Below are 17881 nucleotides of genomic sequence, written 5' to 3' on the forward strand. Positions count from 1 at the left end.
TCTTGATGCAAGTCCCCACTCCGAGAATATAATGCATATATGTACACAATGAGACCATTACATGGAAAAAAAAACTGTGTCTATCACCCCAATACAACTGCCTCCCTATCTCAAAAATCTCAAACTTACTCTGAGTAGAGGTGAGTATAATTTTGTCTTTTTTATGTTATTTGGTAGTGTTCAAGTGCACATAAACTTAATAAGCATTTGTATATTTGGTGAAAACTGCCCAGCGCATCACAGGGACTCCACTTCCATCCATTGAGGAAATCCAGAGGAAGCACTGTCTGCGTCGAGCTCGCAGTATTCTTAAGGACTCCTCCCACCCGGCCCACGAACTGTTCTCTCTCCTGCCTTCAGGCAGACGGTTCAGGCTACCACGGACAAGAACCAGCAGACTTAGGAACAGCTTTTTTCCCAGAGCTGTTTCCTTGCTGAACTCCTCTGCCCCCCCCCCCCCCATACACTCCTGATAATCACTGCACTGCACATATCACTTTGTACTGCACATATCACTTTGTACTGCACATATCACTTTATGTATAGCACATATCACTTTATGTATATATATATAACTTAACTTATTTCAACTGTATCCTGCACTTGCTGCTTATTGCACTTCTGGTCAGACCTAAACTACATTTCGTTGCCCTGTACTTGTACATGTGTAATGACAATAAAGTTGAATCTAATCTAATCTAATCTATACTAAAACATTTGTAATTGCAACAATTTTCTGTGAAAAATTTTCTCTGACAATTCCTGGGGTGTGGATACTTCTGGCCATGACCGTAATTGCAAATGAGTATTTTGTCCACATCATCCTCTTCATGCATGTTGTCTTACTCCAAGCTGTATAGGCTCGAAAGCCTAATACCAATTAAGCATATTAGGTGATGTGCATCTCTGTAATGAGAAGGGGTGTGGTCTAATGACATCAACACCCTATATCAGGTGTGCATAATTATTAGGCAACTTCCTTTCCTTTGGCAAAATGGGTCAAAAGAAGGACTTGACAGGCTCAGAAAAGTCAAAAATAGTGAGATATCTTGCAGAGGGATGCAGCACTCTTAAAATTGCCAAGCTTCTGAAGCGTGATCATCGAACAATCAAGCGTTTCATTCAAAATAGTCAACAGGGTCGCAAGAAGCGTGTGGAAAAACCAAGGCGCAAAATAACTGGCCATGAACTGAGAAAAGTCAAGCGTGCAGCTGCCAAGATGCCACTTGCCACCAGTTTGGCCATATTTCAGAGCTGCAACATCACTGGAGTGCCCAAAAGCACAAGGTGTGCAATACTCAGAGACATGGCCAAGGTAAGAAAGGCTGAAAGACGACCACCACTGAACAAGACACACAAGCTGAAACGTCAAGACTGGGCCAAGAAATATCTCAAGACTGATTTTTCTAATGTTTTATGGACTGATGAAATGAGAGTGAGTCTTGATGGGCCAGATGGATGGGCCCGTGGCTGGATTGGTAAAGGGCAGAGAGCTCCAGTCCGACTCAGACGCCAGCAAGGTGGAGGTGGAGTACTGGTTTGGGCTGGTATCAAAGATGAGCTTGTGGGGCCTTTTCGGGTTGAGGATGGAGTCAAGCTCAACTCCCAGTCCTACTGCCAGTTTCTGGAAGACACCTTCTTCAAGCAGTGGTACAGGAAGAAGTCTGCATCCTTCAAGAAAAACATGATTTTCATGCAGGACAATGCTCCATCACACGCGACCAAGTACTCCACAGCGTGGCTGGCAAGAAAGGGTATAAAAGAAGAAAAACTAATGACATGGCCTCCTTGTTCACCTGATCTGAACCCCATTGAGAACCTGTGGTCCATCATCAAATGTGAGATTTACTAGGAGGGAACAGTACACCTCTCTGAACAGTGTCTGGGAGGCTGTGGTTGCTGCTGCACGCAATGTTGATGGTGAACAGATCAAAACACTGACAGAATCCATGGATGGCAGGCTTTTGAGTGTCCTTGCAAAGAAAGGTGGCTATATTGGTCGCTGATTTGTTTTTGAATGTCAGAAATGTATATTTGTGAATGTGGAGATGTTATATTGGTTTCACTGGTAAAAATAAATAATTGAAATGGGTATATATTTGTTTTTTGTTAAGTTGCCTAATAATTATGCACAGTAATAGTCACCTGCACACACAGATATCCCCCTAAAATAGCTAAAAATAAAACCAAACTAAAAACTACTTCCAAAAACATTCAGCTTTGATATTAATGATTTTTTGGGGTTCATTGAGAACATGGTTGTTGTTCAATAATAAAATTATTCCTATTCCTTCCTGCCTAATAATTCTGCACTCCCTGTATTATTGGATTTAAAAAGCTGGAGAAGCTTGATGTTCAGTGTTGGACAGGTAGTGGAGCAGAGATAAAAAGGCACCATCATATTCAACCGTTAATGCATCTCACATATAAATGTCCAGGCACAACCAGAACAGAAAGTCCACAGTGAGAGAGCGCCTCTCTTTTCAAAGTACTATTTTAAGTATGTATTTTTATTATTTGTAACTGTCTTCATCGTTTTAAATGAATAGATGATGTTTTTAATATACTATTTCTCCAGTCCTGTTATATTTAAATTCTCAAAAAACATACACCTCCCTGGTATTTGGGGGCTGAATGTATACAGGGCATTTGAATCAGGAAGGCCATCCGGCATAAAACTTTTGCCAAATCAATCATGCTGTGGCGACCCTGACAGGAAGAATGCAGAACAGGGAGGGGAAGTGGGAATGGTGGCCAGCTCCTTTGCAAAATTAATATCCAGTAAACATCAATAATTTGGGGGTCAAATGGAACATTAAAGATTCAGTCTGATATAATTACACCAAACTTGCTCATTTTCAGAAGGTGGGTGAATTTTTTAAAAATGGCTCTAGGTTTCCCAGAATCCAAAAACAGAATTCACATCCCCACAGCTTCATAATTCATCTGAAATAACGTGTGGTTGGAATGCATATGATTTCCATAACAAAACTTTGTGCTTCTGGGACAAAATATAGACAGCTTCTCCTTGTTGATGCATTTGCCCACTACTGTTAATATATGCAAATTATTCAGAGCATCAGTAACTATACTAAAGGGTGCCAAAGCATGTGTACACCACTGCATTTCCCAACCACACAGGGGCAGTAATACAGGGTGGTAGTAACCTAGTGGGTAACACACTCGCCTATGAACCAGAAGTCCCAGGTTCAAATCCCACTTACTACCATTGTGTCCCTGAGCAAGACACTTAACCCTGAGTGTCTACAGGGGGAGACTGTCCCTGTAACTACTGATTGTAAGTCGCTCTGGATAAGGGCGTTTGGTAAATGCTGGAAATGTAGCAACTACAAAAAAAAAAAAAAGAGATCTGAGAAGCCTTTTATTAGCCAGCACCTTTAGAATCAGGTACCAGCACAACTAGAGGTCAGTAGCAGGGCAACGGGGGGCATTCACCTAGAATCATCATACGCCCCCCCATCTACTCCAGTTACCCCCAACTACCAGGCAACAGCCCACTAACTCCCCAACACTCACGGTGTTGGTAGAACCTTGCCTCACTAACCCCACAGGCGGCCCTATGCAAATTAACCCCGCCCTATTGGGTGGCTCATTCGGTGGATCACTAACATTGAATTCCCTAAAAAAGCATACAAGCGTACTTCTTGTTGGTGTAGCTTGTTAGGAATTAGTTTGATTAAATAGGGTTCTTAGATCAATTTTAAAAGGGGGGTGGGGGTTCTGTGTTATTACAGATCAGGTCCTAGTGAACCAAAAGAGGGGTTTTGAATGATCACATCTTCTGTAAGTCACTCTGGATAAGAGTCTGTTAAATCCCCACGTGTTGACCACAGGCTCTACCAAACTGATGTTTGACCTACTGAACGTGACATTAGAAAATATGTATTCATTTGTTCCCGTTAAACTTGCAGTATTTTCATTTATTAAACAAGAAGAAAATCAACCACAACAAAAAAAAGATATTTTACAGAAATACAATGCAGACAAAGCAAAACAAATCCCAAAAAAGATCTCTGTCCAGACAGCTATTACCCATACATCTCTAGGTGGACAACATACAAAGTAAGATTCAGAGTAAGGAGCCAGATGAAGATGAGACTTGACTGCTCATATGCTGAAGTGATCGCTCACTGGCGGCTTTTCAATCCATGAGCCATAGCCCTTCAGGGCTAGGTAGGACTTGAGGACACTTTTAGCCTCCTGGTATGGTTTGGCCATCATCTAAATCGGAAGTAAAACAGACAAAACACAACTTTTTTAAAATTCCATTTAATTCCAAAACCGGTTGATAATAGCAACATTTACATCAGAGGTCACTCACTGATCTGGGTAGACCTGCACTGCACATTATGGTGTCTTTGTTGTTATGTGTGCATGCAGGCCAGTCTGCAGAAATGATTACTCAAATGAATATTTCTCTGCCCTTAAATGCACGGCCTCAGGGCGGTGGTGGCCTAGTGGGTGAGGAAGCAAACTTCCAATCCAGAACCACCAAGGTGCCACTGAGATCCGCATGATCCAAGTACCGTACCCACACACTGCTCCCCGGGCACCTTTCCTGGCTGCCCACTGCTCACTATGGTGATGCACAATTTCAATCAGCTACTGCATCCTTATAAGAAGAGGATTGAAGGGCTTATTTCTTTTGAAATTTTAATCTGAATTATCTGAATTCTCTACTCCTTGCAACACAGCCTTGTTACTGTTTTTTCACTGCTTGTCTAATACATCATGTTTGTTCCTGCTCAATGCTATTCCTTTACAATTGTAATAATATTACATGAGCTTCAGATAGCTTTGTTCTCCGCAGAGCAACTTTTATTTTTTATTTGGTCTTTTTTTACTTGACTAAAGAAGTACAGTTAATTTCCTTCCAAGTACCTCTATTTCCTCCTCTGATGGCAGTATGATTGCAATGAAAACTTGCTGGGTGCGGGAGCGAATGATGACCTCTCACCTTGGCCTCTCGATAGGACACAGCAGCCAGCAGGTCTTCTCTCTGGGACTCTCTGGCCACAAGGCTAAAACGGCTCAGCATAGCCAATTTGCAGAGTCGGCTGGCAAGAGCAGGACCACTCCTAAATGGTGATCTGAAATAGAGCAAGCAAGTCATAAACCCTCACAAGGCTCCATATAAGTGCAAAGATTGCTGAGGTACAATGAACAATGAAAGAGGGTCGTAAGAGATGCAAGTCTCCAGATCCCCCATCAATGGCAATTCTATACCATTTGTTGTGTCAGAAAAAAGACATACGTGTCTGGTATTTACTTTGGCTGGAACTATGTTCTACTGTCTGATGTGTGTTTATTTCCAGGTGGGAAGATGGCCAATCAAAATGACCCTAAACCAATGTCAAATATGACGGAGGAAAGGGCATCACACTTACTCTTCCACAGATTTACCCTGCAGGCCGTCCACCACCTCCAGGGATACGTCCCCCTGGCACCAGTTAATGCAGAGGGTCTTCTGAGCAGACATTTGGTCAACGGACGCCGCAGGTGGCATCACTGCAGGCACCACCAAAATGTGAGGACGGTACACACAGTAATACATTGGCAGCCGAGATGTGACACCATCCACACGCTGGTTAACAGAAATCTCCATGCCACGTGTGTCACCGCAGCCTTCAGATCCTGAGAATGAACACACACACACACACACACACACACACACACACACACACACACACACATTACTTCCACTTTCAAACCTCTGCAACAAGAACAAAAAAATGGTGGACTTGCCTATGAAGATGCTACTGACGTAGATGGGCTCAATAAAGTGGCTCAGTAGTGCCCCCTGGAAGCCCAGCACCTGCCACTGGGTGATTTTGTCTGTGGCAGACATGCTGACCACCTTCGAAGCAGAGTGGTCAAAGGTGGAGAAGACAGAGAAAACCTTGCCCTCTATGGTCCCATGCAGGCTGAGCTGGTTGTGCAGCTCCCAGGCTGAGATGGAGAGTGGGTTCAATCGACTGTAAAAGAGAACTAGATCATGTCAGTGTGTTTGAAGAATTAAAACTGGTTCTAATGTATACATACACTGGTCATAATGGTAGATGTTTGCATGTTCTCTGTACATTCTACAATTTCTATATAAAATGAACTTATGGTTTACTCATACATTCATTCTAAAATAATTAAATTAATTTAAATATAAAATATACAAATTCTATCAGTCCCACCAGGATGTGGCTGGCTTTTTTAAAATTGTTGTGGTCTAAAGTAGGGAAATGTGACCAATAAAAGTTACCATGGGCACCTGAGAATTCAGCCCCTCCATGGCACAGTGGATGAAACCATGACCTCTGCATGTTCTTACATTTTTTGATGATGACTACAGTGAACAAAGCAGCCATGAAGGCATACTTCCCTTTCTCCTGATACAAAAAATACTAAATATATTTCTTGAATTGGATTCTACAAAATGGCTCCACCTTAGCATAAATGCCACACAGTAGGTGCAACCAAACTTTTGACAGTTGCATATCACCTCAGAAAATATCAAACCATGCATTTATAACAGGTACTGAACTACAGTAAAGTAGGTCTTTTTCACTTAATCCTAATATGAACATTATTTATTATGGACTGCAGCAAATATTTATATCATCAAAAGTATAGTCATGCCTCTGGGTAAAGATATTTACAGGTTAGAGGGGATCTGTGAAGGTCCTTTGGGAAGCTGGTTCATGTACAAGTGCAGGGTGATGTCACTCTTCATGGTGAGATGTTTGGTTGTCTCATTGTGCTGGAAAATGGATTTTTCCTCCAGAGCCTTGTTCTTACTGAAGAACAGCAGCAAATGTCTATAGAAATACCTGAGTTAAAACAGATATTAAATGACATTAAAAATTATATCGGTTAAACAAGTGCTCTTTGTTTAGATAACTTGCGATATGTTCTATAATGAAATTTACATTTACAGCATTTATCAGACGCCCTTATCCAGAGCGACTTACAATCAGTAGTTACAGGGACAGTCCCCCCCTGGAGCAACTGAGTGTTAAGTGTCTTGCTCAGGGACTTAATGGTAGTAAGTGGGATTCGAACCCGGGTCTTCTGGTTCGTAGGCGAGTGTGTTGCCCACTAGGCTACTACCTCCGTAAAGAAATTAAAAGTAAAAGCAGGCCAGGCCAAATGCTTTGCACGCTGTGAAGTTTGCACTTCTGCTTTCAGACCAGTAAAAACATAGTGGAGTTCAGCTCAAAAAGCAGATGCATATGGCAAGCCTATTAAATATTTAACAGGATTTACTCAAATAACAGTTATTACATTTCAAAAAGTTAGAAATGCATTTTAAACAGTCAAAAACAGAATTCTCCAAGATATCTAATTGAACTTTGACTAGTAAGAATGATGGTTAAAGATATCTACATTTGGATTTTCAGCAGGTCAATCGTGTAATTTTAGATATCTACAACTCCATTTTTACTAGTTGGAATGTCTCATGGACTTGAATGAGAAAACTACTTTGACTATTAGTAATGTACATTTTAGATAGGTTTAATTCATTGTGACTAGCCAAAAGTCTTAGTGCATATTTCTTTAATCGAATTTAGACTAGTCATAAGTCCACTGAAAGATATCGCTAATTGTGAAATGTGTCAAAAAGATATTTTTGGAGATAATAGTTGTCAGTTACCATGCTCTTGTTTATTGGTAAAAGAATGGCAGCCACCAATTAGGCATCACTGCAACATCAGAATGGTGAGGAAGGAAGCTAAGATGTTCTTTAGGGCTGCAACAACGCATCGATTAAATTGATAAAAACTGATTACTAAAAGAGTCAGCAACTAATTTCATAATCGACTGCTTGTAAGACATTTGATTATTTAAAAAAAAACACGGTCTCTTATGCACTGATGCTAGCAGACAGGGCGGAGCAAAAAGCGAGCGGAGATCAAGGAAAAATACAAGGCCATATGGGTCATAATTTAGCTGAATTTTAACATGTGGTTTTATGAAAAAAGTGGCGTTTCTAACGTCGGTTGCCTGATGCCGCCTGGTTTTTACACGCTGTAACGTGTTTGGTCTGTGTCGTGGAGGAAACTCTGGTGAAGCTTACAGAGAAGGAAGAAGCACCTGGAAGAACGAGCTCACACCGCCGCTGGGGTCTCCATCACACTCTCTTTATTACGCTCACAGCACCGCAGTTCCACAACTCCCGGGTAAATGTCTGTAACCGCTCTCACTTGAGACGGGTATACATACCAAAACGTCACTATTTATATGTACAGGAAATAATAAAAGGGACCACGGTAGCTTGGACCAGTCTGCTCGGTTCCTGCATGCATGATGAAGAAGTAAAGCTGCATCAGAACCGGAACAGATGACTAACCCTGCCCACAGCCTAGTGCCGTGTGCATTTAAAAGAGCACTAGACAAACTGTTAGCCTGTTACACGCTGAAACACACCAAGCGTGACGCCTGCTCAGAGCTCCCCTTTCACACTGTGTTTCACCAAGGGTGAGGGTTAAAAGCAGAGGACACATTTTACTGCGTCATCGTGTGCTGTAGCAGCCATAATGTTCTTCACAATGGGACAGTGGTGGCCTAGCGGTTAAGGAAGCGGCCCCGTAATCAGAAGGTTGCTGGTTCGAATCCTGATCCGCCAAGGTGCCACTGAGGAAAGCACCGTCCCCACACATGGCTGCCCACTGCTCACCAAGGGTGATGAGTTAAATGCAGAGGACAAATTTCACTGTGTGCACCGTGTGCTGTGCTGCTGTGTATCACAAGTGACAATCACTTCACTTCAATATCCAAAAAAGGTGGGAGAAAAATGGAGGGTGTTTTCCCCACACTGTTGAACCTAGCAAAACCTTATCTGTGCCTTCCTGCAACATCTACCCCAGTTATGGCCAAAATGATCATCACAAATGCTGTAATCATGATTTTTAATCCCTATTGTTCATTATTTTACTAAGTAATTAAACAAGGCTGAACAAGGCTTACTTAGCCAGAAATAACTATAGACAGGGCAGGTCCATAAACAGAGATAGATTGGATAGATTTGTCAGGAACTACAGACAATGAACTAACTATACCATATATACAGGTGTCATCTCTGGGAGTGGGACAGATGCTCTGCTCTGTAACATGAATAATTATAGCCGTTATTATAGCCGCACGTGCATCTTCCGGCATCTTCGCTCGTACAGTCAGAGAAGCGTGGTTGAATTAGCTTGGAAATATGATGGTGGAATTTGATGCATGCGTGAAGGGAAAATGTATAAGCCTGCACATTTCACGTGTTTCACCTTTGGTCATGGAACAGTCAGAAGACAGGTGACGCACAAGGCTAAAATCTTTTGCTGGACAGAAGCTGATAATAAAGATTCTGTGACCCCGATTGGCGCCGTAGTTCTAACCGGTGCGAGGCTGTTTTCCTGTCTTGCGCCACCTAGAGTGGTAGAAATATAAATGCTTGTGAACTTACTAACAGGTGGGAGTCCTCATCGCGACTTTCCCCCTGCGCACGTTGCAAGTCCTCAGATGCTTCGCTGCTGGAAAGATTTCCACAACACATGCTGAAAGGCTGAATGCAACATCTAAAGTATTTATCTAGGGTGTGTACACCTTATTAGGGTTGAAAACTTTTTCAACCACAAATGAGGGACACTATGTCACATCTCATAATTTGAGGTTACCACTCAGTCTAAGCTTTAGTTTGTTGGTTATTTATATGTAAATATCGCCAACGTAGCTTAATTTAATCGTAGCAGCCAAAATCATGATCACAATTGGATTAATGAAAATGAAGTGATTGTCATTGTAAAACACAGCACAGCACATGGTGACACAACAAAATGCATTTAACAATCACCCTTGGTGAGCAGTGGGCAGCCATGAAAGCCACCCGGGGAGCAATGTGTGGGGACAGTGCTTTGCTCAGTGACACCTCAGTGGCATCTTGGGGGGTAGGGATTTGAACCGTTTCCTTACCTGCTAAGCCACCACCGCCCTAAGAAATTGTGCAGCCCTACATCTTACAATCAATAAACTATGATTTAAATCGCCATTTTTTGGCCATGTTTTCTACTGCTAATGTGGCTTTTTTGAGTGAAGTCTTTTACTTGTCTTGTGCCATAAATATTTATATAATTTATATAACCTTCTGCTAAATAGGAGCCATTTCGTAAGGATGCAATTTATATTGTAACTAATTGACTCATTTAATATAGCTGACTGTTTCAGCCCTCCTGGAAAAAAGACAGCTGCAAACCAGAAATCATTTCTACACCAAATACAGGATTTTATATTTTTCTCAAAAAATCTTACAGATATGAGCAGGCCATAATCCCTTTATGCAATGGCCGTTTTACCTCATAAGCGACCTTCGTGCTGTTACAACTGCATGGGAGTCATGGAGAACGCGTCCGTTGGGAGCTGTGCTCTCTTTTGTGTTGATGTCCCCTGTTCCAACAGCCACCACTTCAAAGCCAGAGGCTGCAACACACATATGCACAACCAGCAGCACTTCAAGAAAACTCTAAAGCTGCACACTGTCCTACTTTACATGATTGTACATGACTGTGCATTTGCTGACTCACACGACTGCACAACGAATGCCGCCACTGTACTGGCACAGACGGACAGCTCGGCGCAGCTGGCCATCAGCTTGGTGACCATCTCCTTCACTACACTGGGCACCTGCTGCCACAGCGGGTTTTTCCTCTCTGGTTTAAAAAGGAACAGCAAGCCCTCATTCCAGCCCCTTATTCAGCACTGCAGCATTGCAATACATTTCTGCCACAAACAAGGAATGGTGTCTATAATAAAAACAGATCTGTGAGTACAAGAGGTAAAAATATTCTTGCCATAGACGACCCTCCCAGGAAACGGCTCTGACAGAGCAGAAACTCTCTCCTTAACAGGTAATGGTGGCGGCACTGAAAGAAAAATCAAAGAGAAGTCATTGTCACTGTGAATCAATGCAGCACAGCACACCATGCACACAAAAAAATGTGTCCACTGCCTTTAAGCCATCACCCTTGGTGAGCAGTGGGCGGCCATGACAAGCGCCTGGGGAGCAGAGTGTGGGGACGGTGCTTTGCTCAGTGGCACCTTGGCAGATCGGGAATTGAACCGGCAACCTTCTGATTGCAGGGCTGCATCCACCGCAGACTCAAATACCCAAAATATCAAACCCTTCAAACCTAATTAAAGTGTCTGAACGTCATTACCACCAGTTTGAGGTTTGGAAAACCAGTGAATGGGAATGTCATAATAGCCATATGAATGACTGATGGGCAAATTGCTTTTGAATTATCTGCGCTTTGAAACTGGTTCAGTTGTCAATACGTATGTAAAGCTAGATTTCAAAGACCACAAGGGGACTAGATTAGATTCAACTTTATTGTCATTACACATGTACAAGTACAGGGCAACGAAATGCAGTTTAGGTCTAACCAGAAGTGCAATAAGCAGCCAGTGCAGGATAAAGGTCAAATAAGTTATGTGTATACATAAAGTGATATGTGCAGGAGATGGATAAATATGAACATATTTAAAAAAATGGGTATAAGGGGGGGGTGTGACAGTGTTAAATGCTGAGCTGAAATCAACAAACAGCATCCGTGCATATGTGTTTTGCTTGTCCAGGTGTGTGAGTACAGAGTGCAGCGCTATGGAGACTGCATCCTCTGTGCTCCTATTGCTACGGTACGCAAACTGGTGTGGGTCCAGAGTTGGTGGGAGGAAGTCCCTCAGATGTGCCAGGACTAACCGCTCGAACCACTTCATGATTATGGGTGTGAGTGCTACAGGGCGGTAGTCATTCAGGCATGTTGGACTAGAATGTTTCGGCACTGGTACAATGGAGGTGGATTTGAGGCATGTTGGAACAGCTGCTTGGGTGAGGGACATGTTAAAAATGTCCGTGAATACGCCAGCGAGCTGCTCTGCACATGCTCTAAGTACGCGCCCCGGGATGCCGTCTGGTCCAGCAGCCCTGCGCGCGTTTATCCGACTCAGTGCAGTGCAAACATCTGAGGAGGTGAGTATGATGGGCGAGTGGTCGGTAGAGGAGGGGATCTTGACAGCAGGTTGCTTGTTGTCTCTTTCAAAGCGAGCATAAAAGTTGTTAAGCTCATTCAAAAAGAGGACATTTGTGGTTGTGGGGGTTGAGTTGCTGGGTTTATAGTCTGTGCCCTGCCACAAGCGTCGAGGATCAGCGTTGGGGAAGTATTCCTCTAGCTTTAGTTTGTACATTTTTCATTTAAGGTTTCTGGCAGACGTCGTTATCCAGAGTGACTTACAACGTGCTTCCATGTTACCATGGATGAAGTGATCAGTTCTGGTTCACTAGGACCCCAACTATGAATACAATCTTTTTATTCACTCTGTTCTAGTTTCTATACAGAAGTCAGACAAGAAGAAGGTTACAAGTTCATCTAAATCTTCTCTAAAGAGGAAGGTCTTGAGCTGCCGTTTGAAGGTGCTCAGTGACTGAGATGGAAGTTCATTCCACCACCGAGGGGCCAAGACGGAGAAGAGTCTAGATGAGCGTCTTCCTTTTACCTTCAGAGATGGAGGGACCAGGCGAGCAGTACTGGAGGCTCGGAGTATACGAGGTGCAGTGCGAGGTGTAATAAGGGCGGTGAGGTAGGATGGTGCTACTCCATGTTTGGCTTTGTAGGCCAGCATCAGTATTTTGAACCTGATGTGTGCAGCTACTGGGAGCCAGTGGAGGGAACGTAGCAGAGGGGTGGTGTGGGAGAATTTGGGAAGGTTGAAGATCAGTCGTGCTGCTGCATTTTGTATTAGTTGTAGAGGTCGGATGGTACATAGAGGTAGACCAGCTAGAAGGGAGTTGCAGTTTGTAGCAGTGCTTGGCCTTTTTAATGCCCCTCTTCAGATATGCCCTGGAAATGTTGTAGGCCTGTCACATGTTTGTTGATCACTTGATCTGAAGGCATTGTTGCGTGCCTTCAGCAGGAGACGCACCTCCTTGTTCATCAATTATACAAAAATGGTCAGTCCCTCCAAAAACCGTTGCCAAATATAGTGATATATCCTCTCTTGAAAGTTGCCTTGATCTTTTATTAGGCATTATTTTAACTTTCAAAAACCTTACTAAGAAATGTTGCCATTAAATTTTTTTTTATTATGCTGCCTAGTATCACGCAGAATACCAATCTGTTATGGTTTAGTTGTCTTTTTACAGGTATAATTCACAAAAACAGAATTGTAATTGCATTGTACTAATAATAGTGTGCACAAGCGTAGATGTATAAAATTACCTGTTCCCATGGCACAGGGCAGCACGCCATCCTTCTCCAATGCAGGTATGATATTGTTCAGTGCCAGCTGGGCTGCCTTCGCTTTGGCCTCCTTCTTAGACACGCCCATGCCGGTCTCGTGCACCACCCCATCAATGACAGCGCAGAAAGCAAAGTAAAGCCCAGTGATATTACCTTCCCCCCCAAACACACACACAGACCAAAAAAGTGATTAGGCCTTAAATAATAATAATGAACTGTTATCATTACTTTAAATACTAATACAAAATCTTTATATTGGGAAATAACATTTACAGTAATACTGCAGCCAGCTAGGGTGGTGCAGGGTGGGTGTGGCTTCTACGGAGTTGTGGTGTTTGAATAAAACCCTGTAAAAAGTATTAAACCCCCTGTAATAATAAATACTCACCAAGAAGAGGAGTTAGCCCGAGTTTTATTTATGCTGTATATGCGGTCACCATCACCCAACAATGGTGGCAGAAATTTCCAAATCAAATTAATATTTTATAACATTTCAACATTTCCTACATTAATTTAAAAGCAGCGAATCATAAAAAATATGTTAGTTATTATAGACAAGTTGTTTGTTTTTGCTGACCAATCATTTACCATGTGAGTTTGAATGAACTGAAAAAAAAAAAAAAAAAAAACATTTCCAGCTCTACTCTGCATTCCCAACTCCTCCAGTCTGGAGCATGGCAGGAACGGCAGGAACAGACTGAAGTAAGACTGAGCAGTCGGTCTCAGTTTAGTCAGAATGCCATGATATATTGTCGCTTCAGTCCATGTGCTCATTATATAAAATCACATCATTCTGCGTGCATGTGATGGCACAATCTGGCCTCATGAACCCAGGGCGCAGCGTGCCGTCAGTGGTGGATTACTGACAGATGGACAGCTTGTTTCAATTGAGTTAGAGAAAGAAAATACACGTAGGAACATTCTCTTCTCTCCTCACTAGGCTATTCCTGGATCAGTAATATTAGAGAAACATTTTATAAAAGGAGGACTCCCACTCTCAGAACGCGTCCACCAGTCACTGCAGAATTTAGCTGTCCCGCCTTATCCTTACTTCTGATTGGCTTATTGACCTGTGGGCCTGGTATTGGTGTGGTTCAGCATGAAAGCTGTGTATACTGTGTATACTGACAATAAACCAAGCTTGAATCTTGAATAATATACATTCACGTGTCAGATTTCAATTACTTTTCCAGAACTGTATATGTTTATTGTGTATTCAAATTCCAAGGTTTTTAATGACTGTAAGAACCCAGAGAATTCGATTTCTAAGTCACGTGGTGTTTTGCTGTTCCTTGTTCTCCATCAACAGGTACCTGTGGTCACGGTTTCCTTTATCTCCAGCTGGACCTGGAGAACCTGCGACAGCTGGTGCAGGGCCGACACCGCATGCGTCTCTCCGCGCTTGTAGCGCTTGATCAGCTCCTTCAGCTCCACTTTTGGTTTGGAATCTGTAAAGTCGCAGCAAGTGGTCACCCTACACGGGACGGGGACGATAGAAATGCAGGACGATCCGGTCGGTACTTCACTGCTTTTGGCAGGGCTGTCGCTGGCGGAGTAAAATGTGAAGGACGGGGCTGAACCCGGCCGGCCGGCCACGCTGCGATCCGAAGCACAGGAGAATCTGGTTCCCCTCGACATGTAATACGATCTTCCCCGCTGCAGCATTTTCTAGATGGAAATCATATAAAAGTCGAGTAGTATTCAACAACAGCGTGGGCCCCGCAACTAAAATGGAGATATTCAATGAAACGACTGAAAACGCTCCCTTTTCCCGCCCTGTAACATTAGCTTAGCAGCCTGGACTAGTGTCGTCAAGAATGGCACACATATTAAAGTCCAAAAATTTTAAAAATTAAGTCCAAAAATTGTATTTTGAGACTAAAGCTGCCAAGTAACATTTGCTGCGTTTTGCACAAATAGTAGAAATTACACTCACGACCAGACGTCATAAATTGGGTTAATAGGTTGACCTTTCACTCGCCGTCCCGGCATGCACCGCTTCCTCCCGCCAGAATCTGGGAGCGGAGCCACGCCCCTCTCTCCAGAACATTCTGGAACTGCTTCTATTCCAGAAATGTATTGTTTTTTTATATTATTTTATTAGTATGCCCCCACCAAAAAAAAAAAAAAAAAAAACGATAATCACATTAGCTGTACAGTGGCATTAAGGCGGGACTTTGGGCATTTCTCAAATTTAATAATGCCGTCCCGGCATGCACCTCTTCCTCCCGCCAGAATCTGTGCTTTTTATTTTATTTCATTTTATTTTATTAGTATCCCCCAAAAATAATAATAAAAAAAACGATAATCACATTAGCTGTGCTGTGATATTAAGGTGGGACTTGGGGCATTTCTCAAATTCAATTATGGTTTGAAAGGTTACAATAGTGTAGAAAATTTGAAAATGAATCAATGTTTTATTGAGCATTTGGCCAAAAATTGTATTCATCTTAAACAGGGTGTGGCCAAGATCTTCACAATGAAGAACATTTTGATGCTGTGCTGGTTCTAACCAGGTCCAGCCACAGCACTGGGGCACCAGCCAATGTTCGAACATTGTATTTTCTAAATTGGAGATTACCTCTACAATTTGCATGTAAACAGACTGCAGTAGTGTGAAGTGTGTGGAAGTGAAGTTATTGTCATTGTGAATTTACAATTTACCTCTACAAACCTCTGAATTTGGAGTGCAGAGCAATTGATCTATAGTCCAGGGAGGGTAAAGGTCCTGCATGTTTTTAGCTTCACTCCCAAATAACAAGCATAATTCAGTAGAATCGGGTGCAGTAGAACCGTGATTTATACGGAGTTGAGATCCCATGGAGACTGACCATCACTTAGACCGCATTTATTCACACAACCAGGAGACTTGCGTCCGTGTCGTAGATGGCCCTTGCAGTGCCAACATGCTTCACCTGTGTTTGAAGACCCCGTAGTCTGGAATGAAGCATGCACTGTGTACATATCCAGACTGGAAATGAACATTTATGTGGGAGAGGGAGTTCCATGTTGTTCAGCACTAGATTAGTCTGTCACGTTGGTGCCCTGGACTAACGGTCTCCTTCCTTTCCACCCCCTAGATGGACTGCCCCTGTGAGTCAATTTCAGCTCACCTCGGCAGGCACATGTACATTAAACTACTGCAGTACAAAGTAAATCTGCAAAATAAGGAACCGTTATCCTTCTTTACTTTTTGTTTCAATTTGTCAGCTGATGAATTGCGCTGATAAAAGCTTTGTGGGTTTATATCCTTTCTCACGCCTACACCAAACTAGAAACTCTCTTTCACACACAAACATTAAAAGAAAAAACTGCTCCACAAATGGCATTGCTCAATGTAGGAAATTTAGGAAAATGAACCAATGCTCCTGTCTATTGCCCTTTGTGGAAAGCATGCATTTGTCATTTGTATTTCAAGAATGCAGCTTATAGATGAGACATTTCCTTTGCCCACCTCCTTGCAGCTTTCATTGAGATGGAAAAGGTCAAAAAGTAAAAAACCCGCAGATGTGGAAACATTTATGAGCCAGCAGCTACAGATTAATGTACTCTCTTTGCACTGCCTACACTTCCAGGATCTAATAGCAGCATGTTGATGCAGTTTGTCTCAAACCTTGTTAGTGCAGTTCATGGCGTGCTTCTGTCTGCTCAAACGGTCAGGAACAGACTCCAGGAGGCCGGTATGAGGTGGAGGACGTGCTTACCGCCCAACACTGTGCAGCATGTTTGGCAAATTCTTTGGGGCTCACCAGAGGTAGCCTAACTTCCATTAGGTACTGAGATGACCCCCTGTGAGACCATATGCAAGATGAAGGCATTGATGTTATGGACTGGCCCGCCCGTTCCCCATACCTGAATCCAATTAGGACGTCAATTGGGACATCAAGGGGCAGTGCTGGCCTAGCGGTTAAGGAAGCGACCCCTTAATCAGAAGGTTGCCGGTTTGAATCCCGATCTGCCAAGGTGCCACTGAGCAAAGCACCGTCCCCACACACTGCTCCCCGGGCGCCTGTCATGGCTGCCCACTGCTCACTCAGGGTGATGGGTTAAATGCAGAGGACAAATTTCACTGTGTGCACCGTGTGCTGTGCTGCTGTGTATCACATGTGACAATCACTTCACTTTAACTTTAATCATGTATCATACAGGCACGTGGAGGCCACACACACTACTGAGCTTAATTTGGACTTGTTTTAAGGACATTACATCAAACTTGGATCAGCCTGTAGTGTGATTTTCCACTTTAATTTTGAGTGACTCCAAATGCAGACCTCCATGAGTTAAAATTTTATTTCAATCAATATTTTTGTGATTTTGTTCTCAGCACATTCAACTATGTACGTATTTAATAAGAATATTTTGTTCATTAAGCTCTAGGATGTATTATTTTAGTGTATATAACACACACACACACACACAACCGGACCACATGGGTTGTTCCTTCCGTTTACAGAACTGAGTCAAACTTGCTAGTACCCTCCCAGTTACTCATCTTTCAACATCTTCCAGTATTCGTGAAAGGGGAAAATGTGGTGGGTCAGATGTATCACTTTTTCCTAAACCAAGGCAAAAAGGTTAAAATCCCACACACT

At 42.8% G+C, this 17881-nt stretch overlaps 1 protein-coding gene across 4 annotated transcripts in view; it reads right to left on the bottom strand.

Annotated features, from left to right (window-relative positions):
- Positions 1 to 4042: 4042 nt before the first annotated feature.
- The window catches only part of LOC114763486 (adenosine deaminase domain-containing protein 1-like), a 30592-nt gene continuing 16753 nt past the window's right edge, over positions 4043 to 17881 (bottom strand). The window contains exons 1-12 of one of the 4 annotated variants that reach the window (XM_028953220.1): positions 15226 to 15415; positions 14816 to 14957; positions 14603 to 14737; positions 13269 to 13442; positions 10845 to 10916; positions 10578 to 10703; positions 10350 to 10473; positions 6672 to 6842; positions 5767 to 5996; positions 5409 to 5655; positions 4979 to 5111; positions 4043 to 4242 (exon numbers count right to left, since the gene is read on the bottom strand). In XM_028953220.1, coding sequence (XP_028809053.1) covers positions 4129 to 4242; positions 4979 to 5111; positions 5409 to 5655; positions 5767 to 5996; positions 6672 to 6842; positions 10350 to 10473; positions 10578 to 10703; positions 10845 to 10916; positions 13269 to 13442; positions 14603 to 14737; positions 14816 to 14954 — 1665 coding nt within the window. In that variant the 5' untranslated portion in view covers positions 14955 to 14957; positions 15226 to 15415 and the 3' untranslated portion in view covers positions 4043 to 4128. Of the gene's footprint in view, positions 4243 to 4978; positions 5112 to 5408; positions 5656 to 5766; positions 5997 to 6671; positions 6843 to 10349; positions 10474 to 10577; positions 10704 to 10844; positions 10917 to 13268; positions 13443 to 14602; positions 14958 to 15225; positions 15416 to 17881 lie in introns of those variants that run through there. The other 3 variants (XM_028953219.1, XM_028953221.1, XM_028953217.1) reach the window with 3 other exon arrangements.

This window comes from Denticeps clupeoides, chromosome 14, assembly GCF_900700375.1.
Source record: "Denticeps clupeoides chromosome 14, fDenClu1.1, whole genome shotgun sequence".
Lineage (NCBI taxonomy): Eukaryota > Metazoa > Chordata > Actinopteri > Clupeiformes > Denticipitidae > Denticeps > Denticeps clupeoides.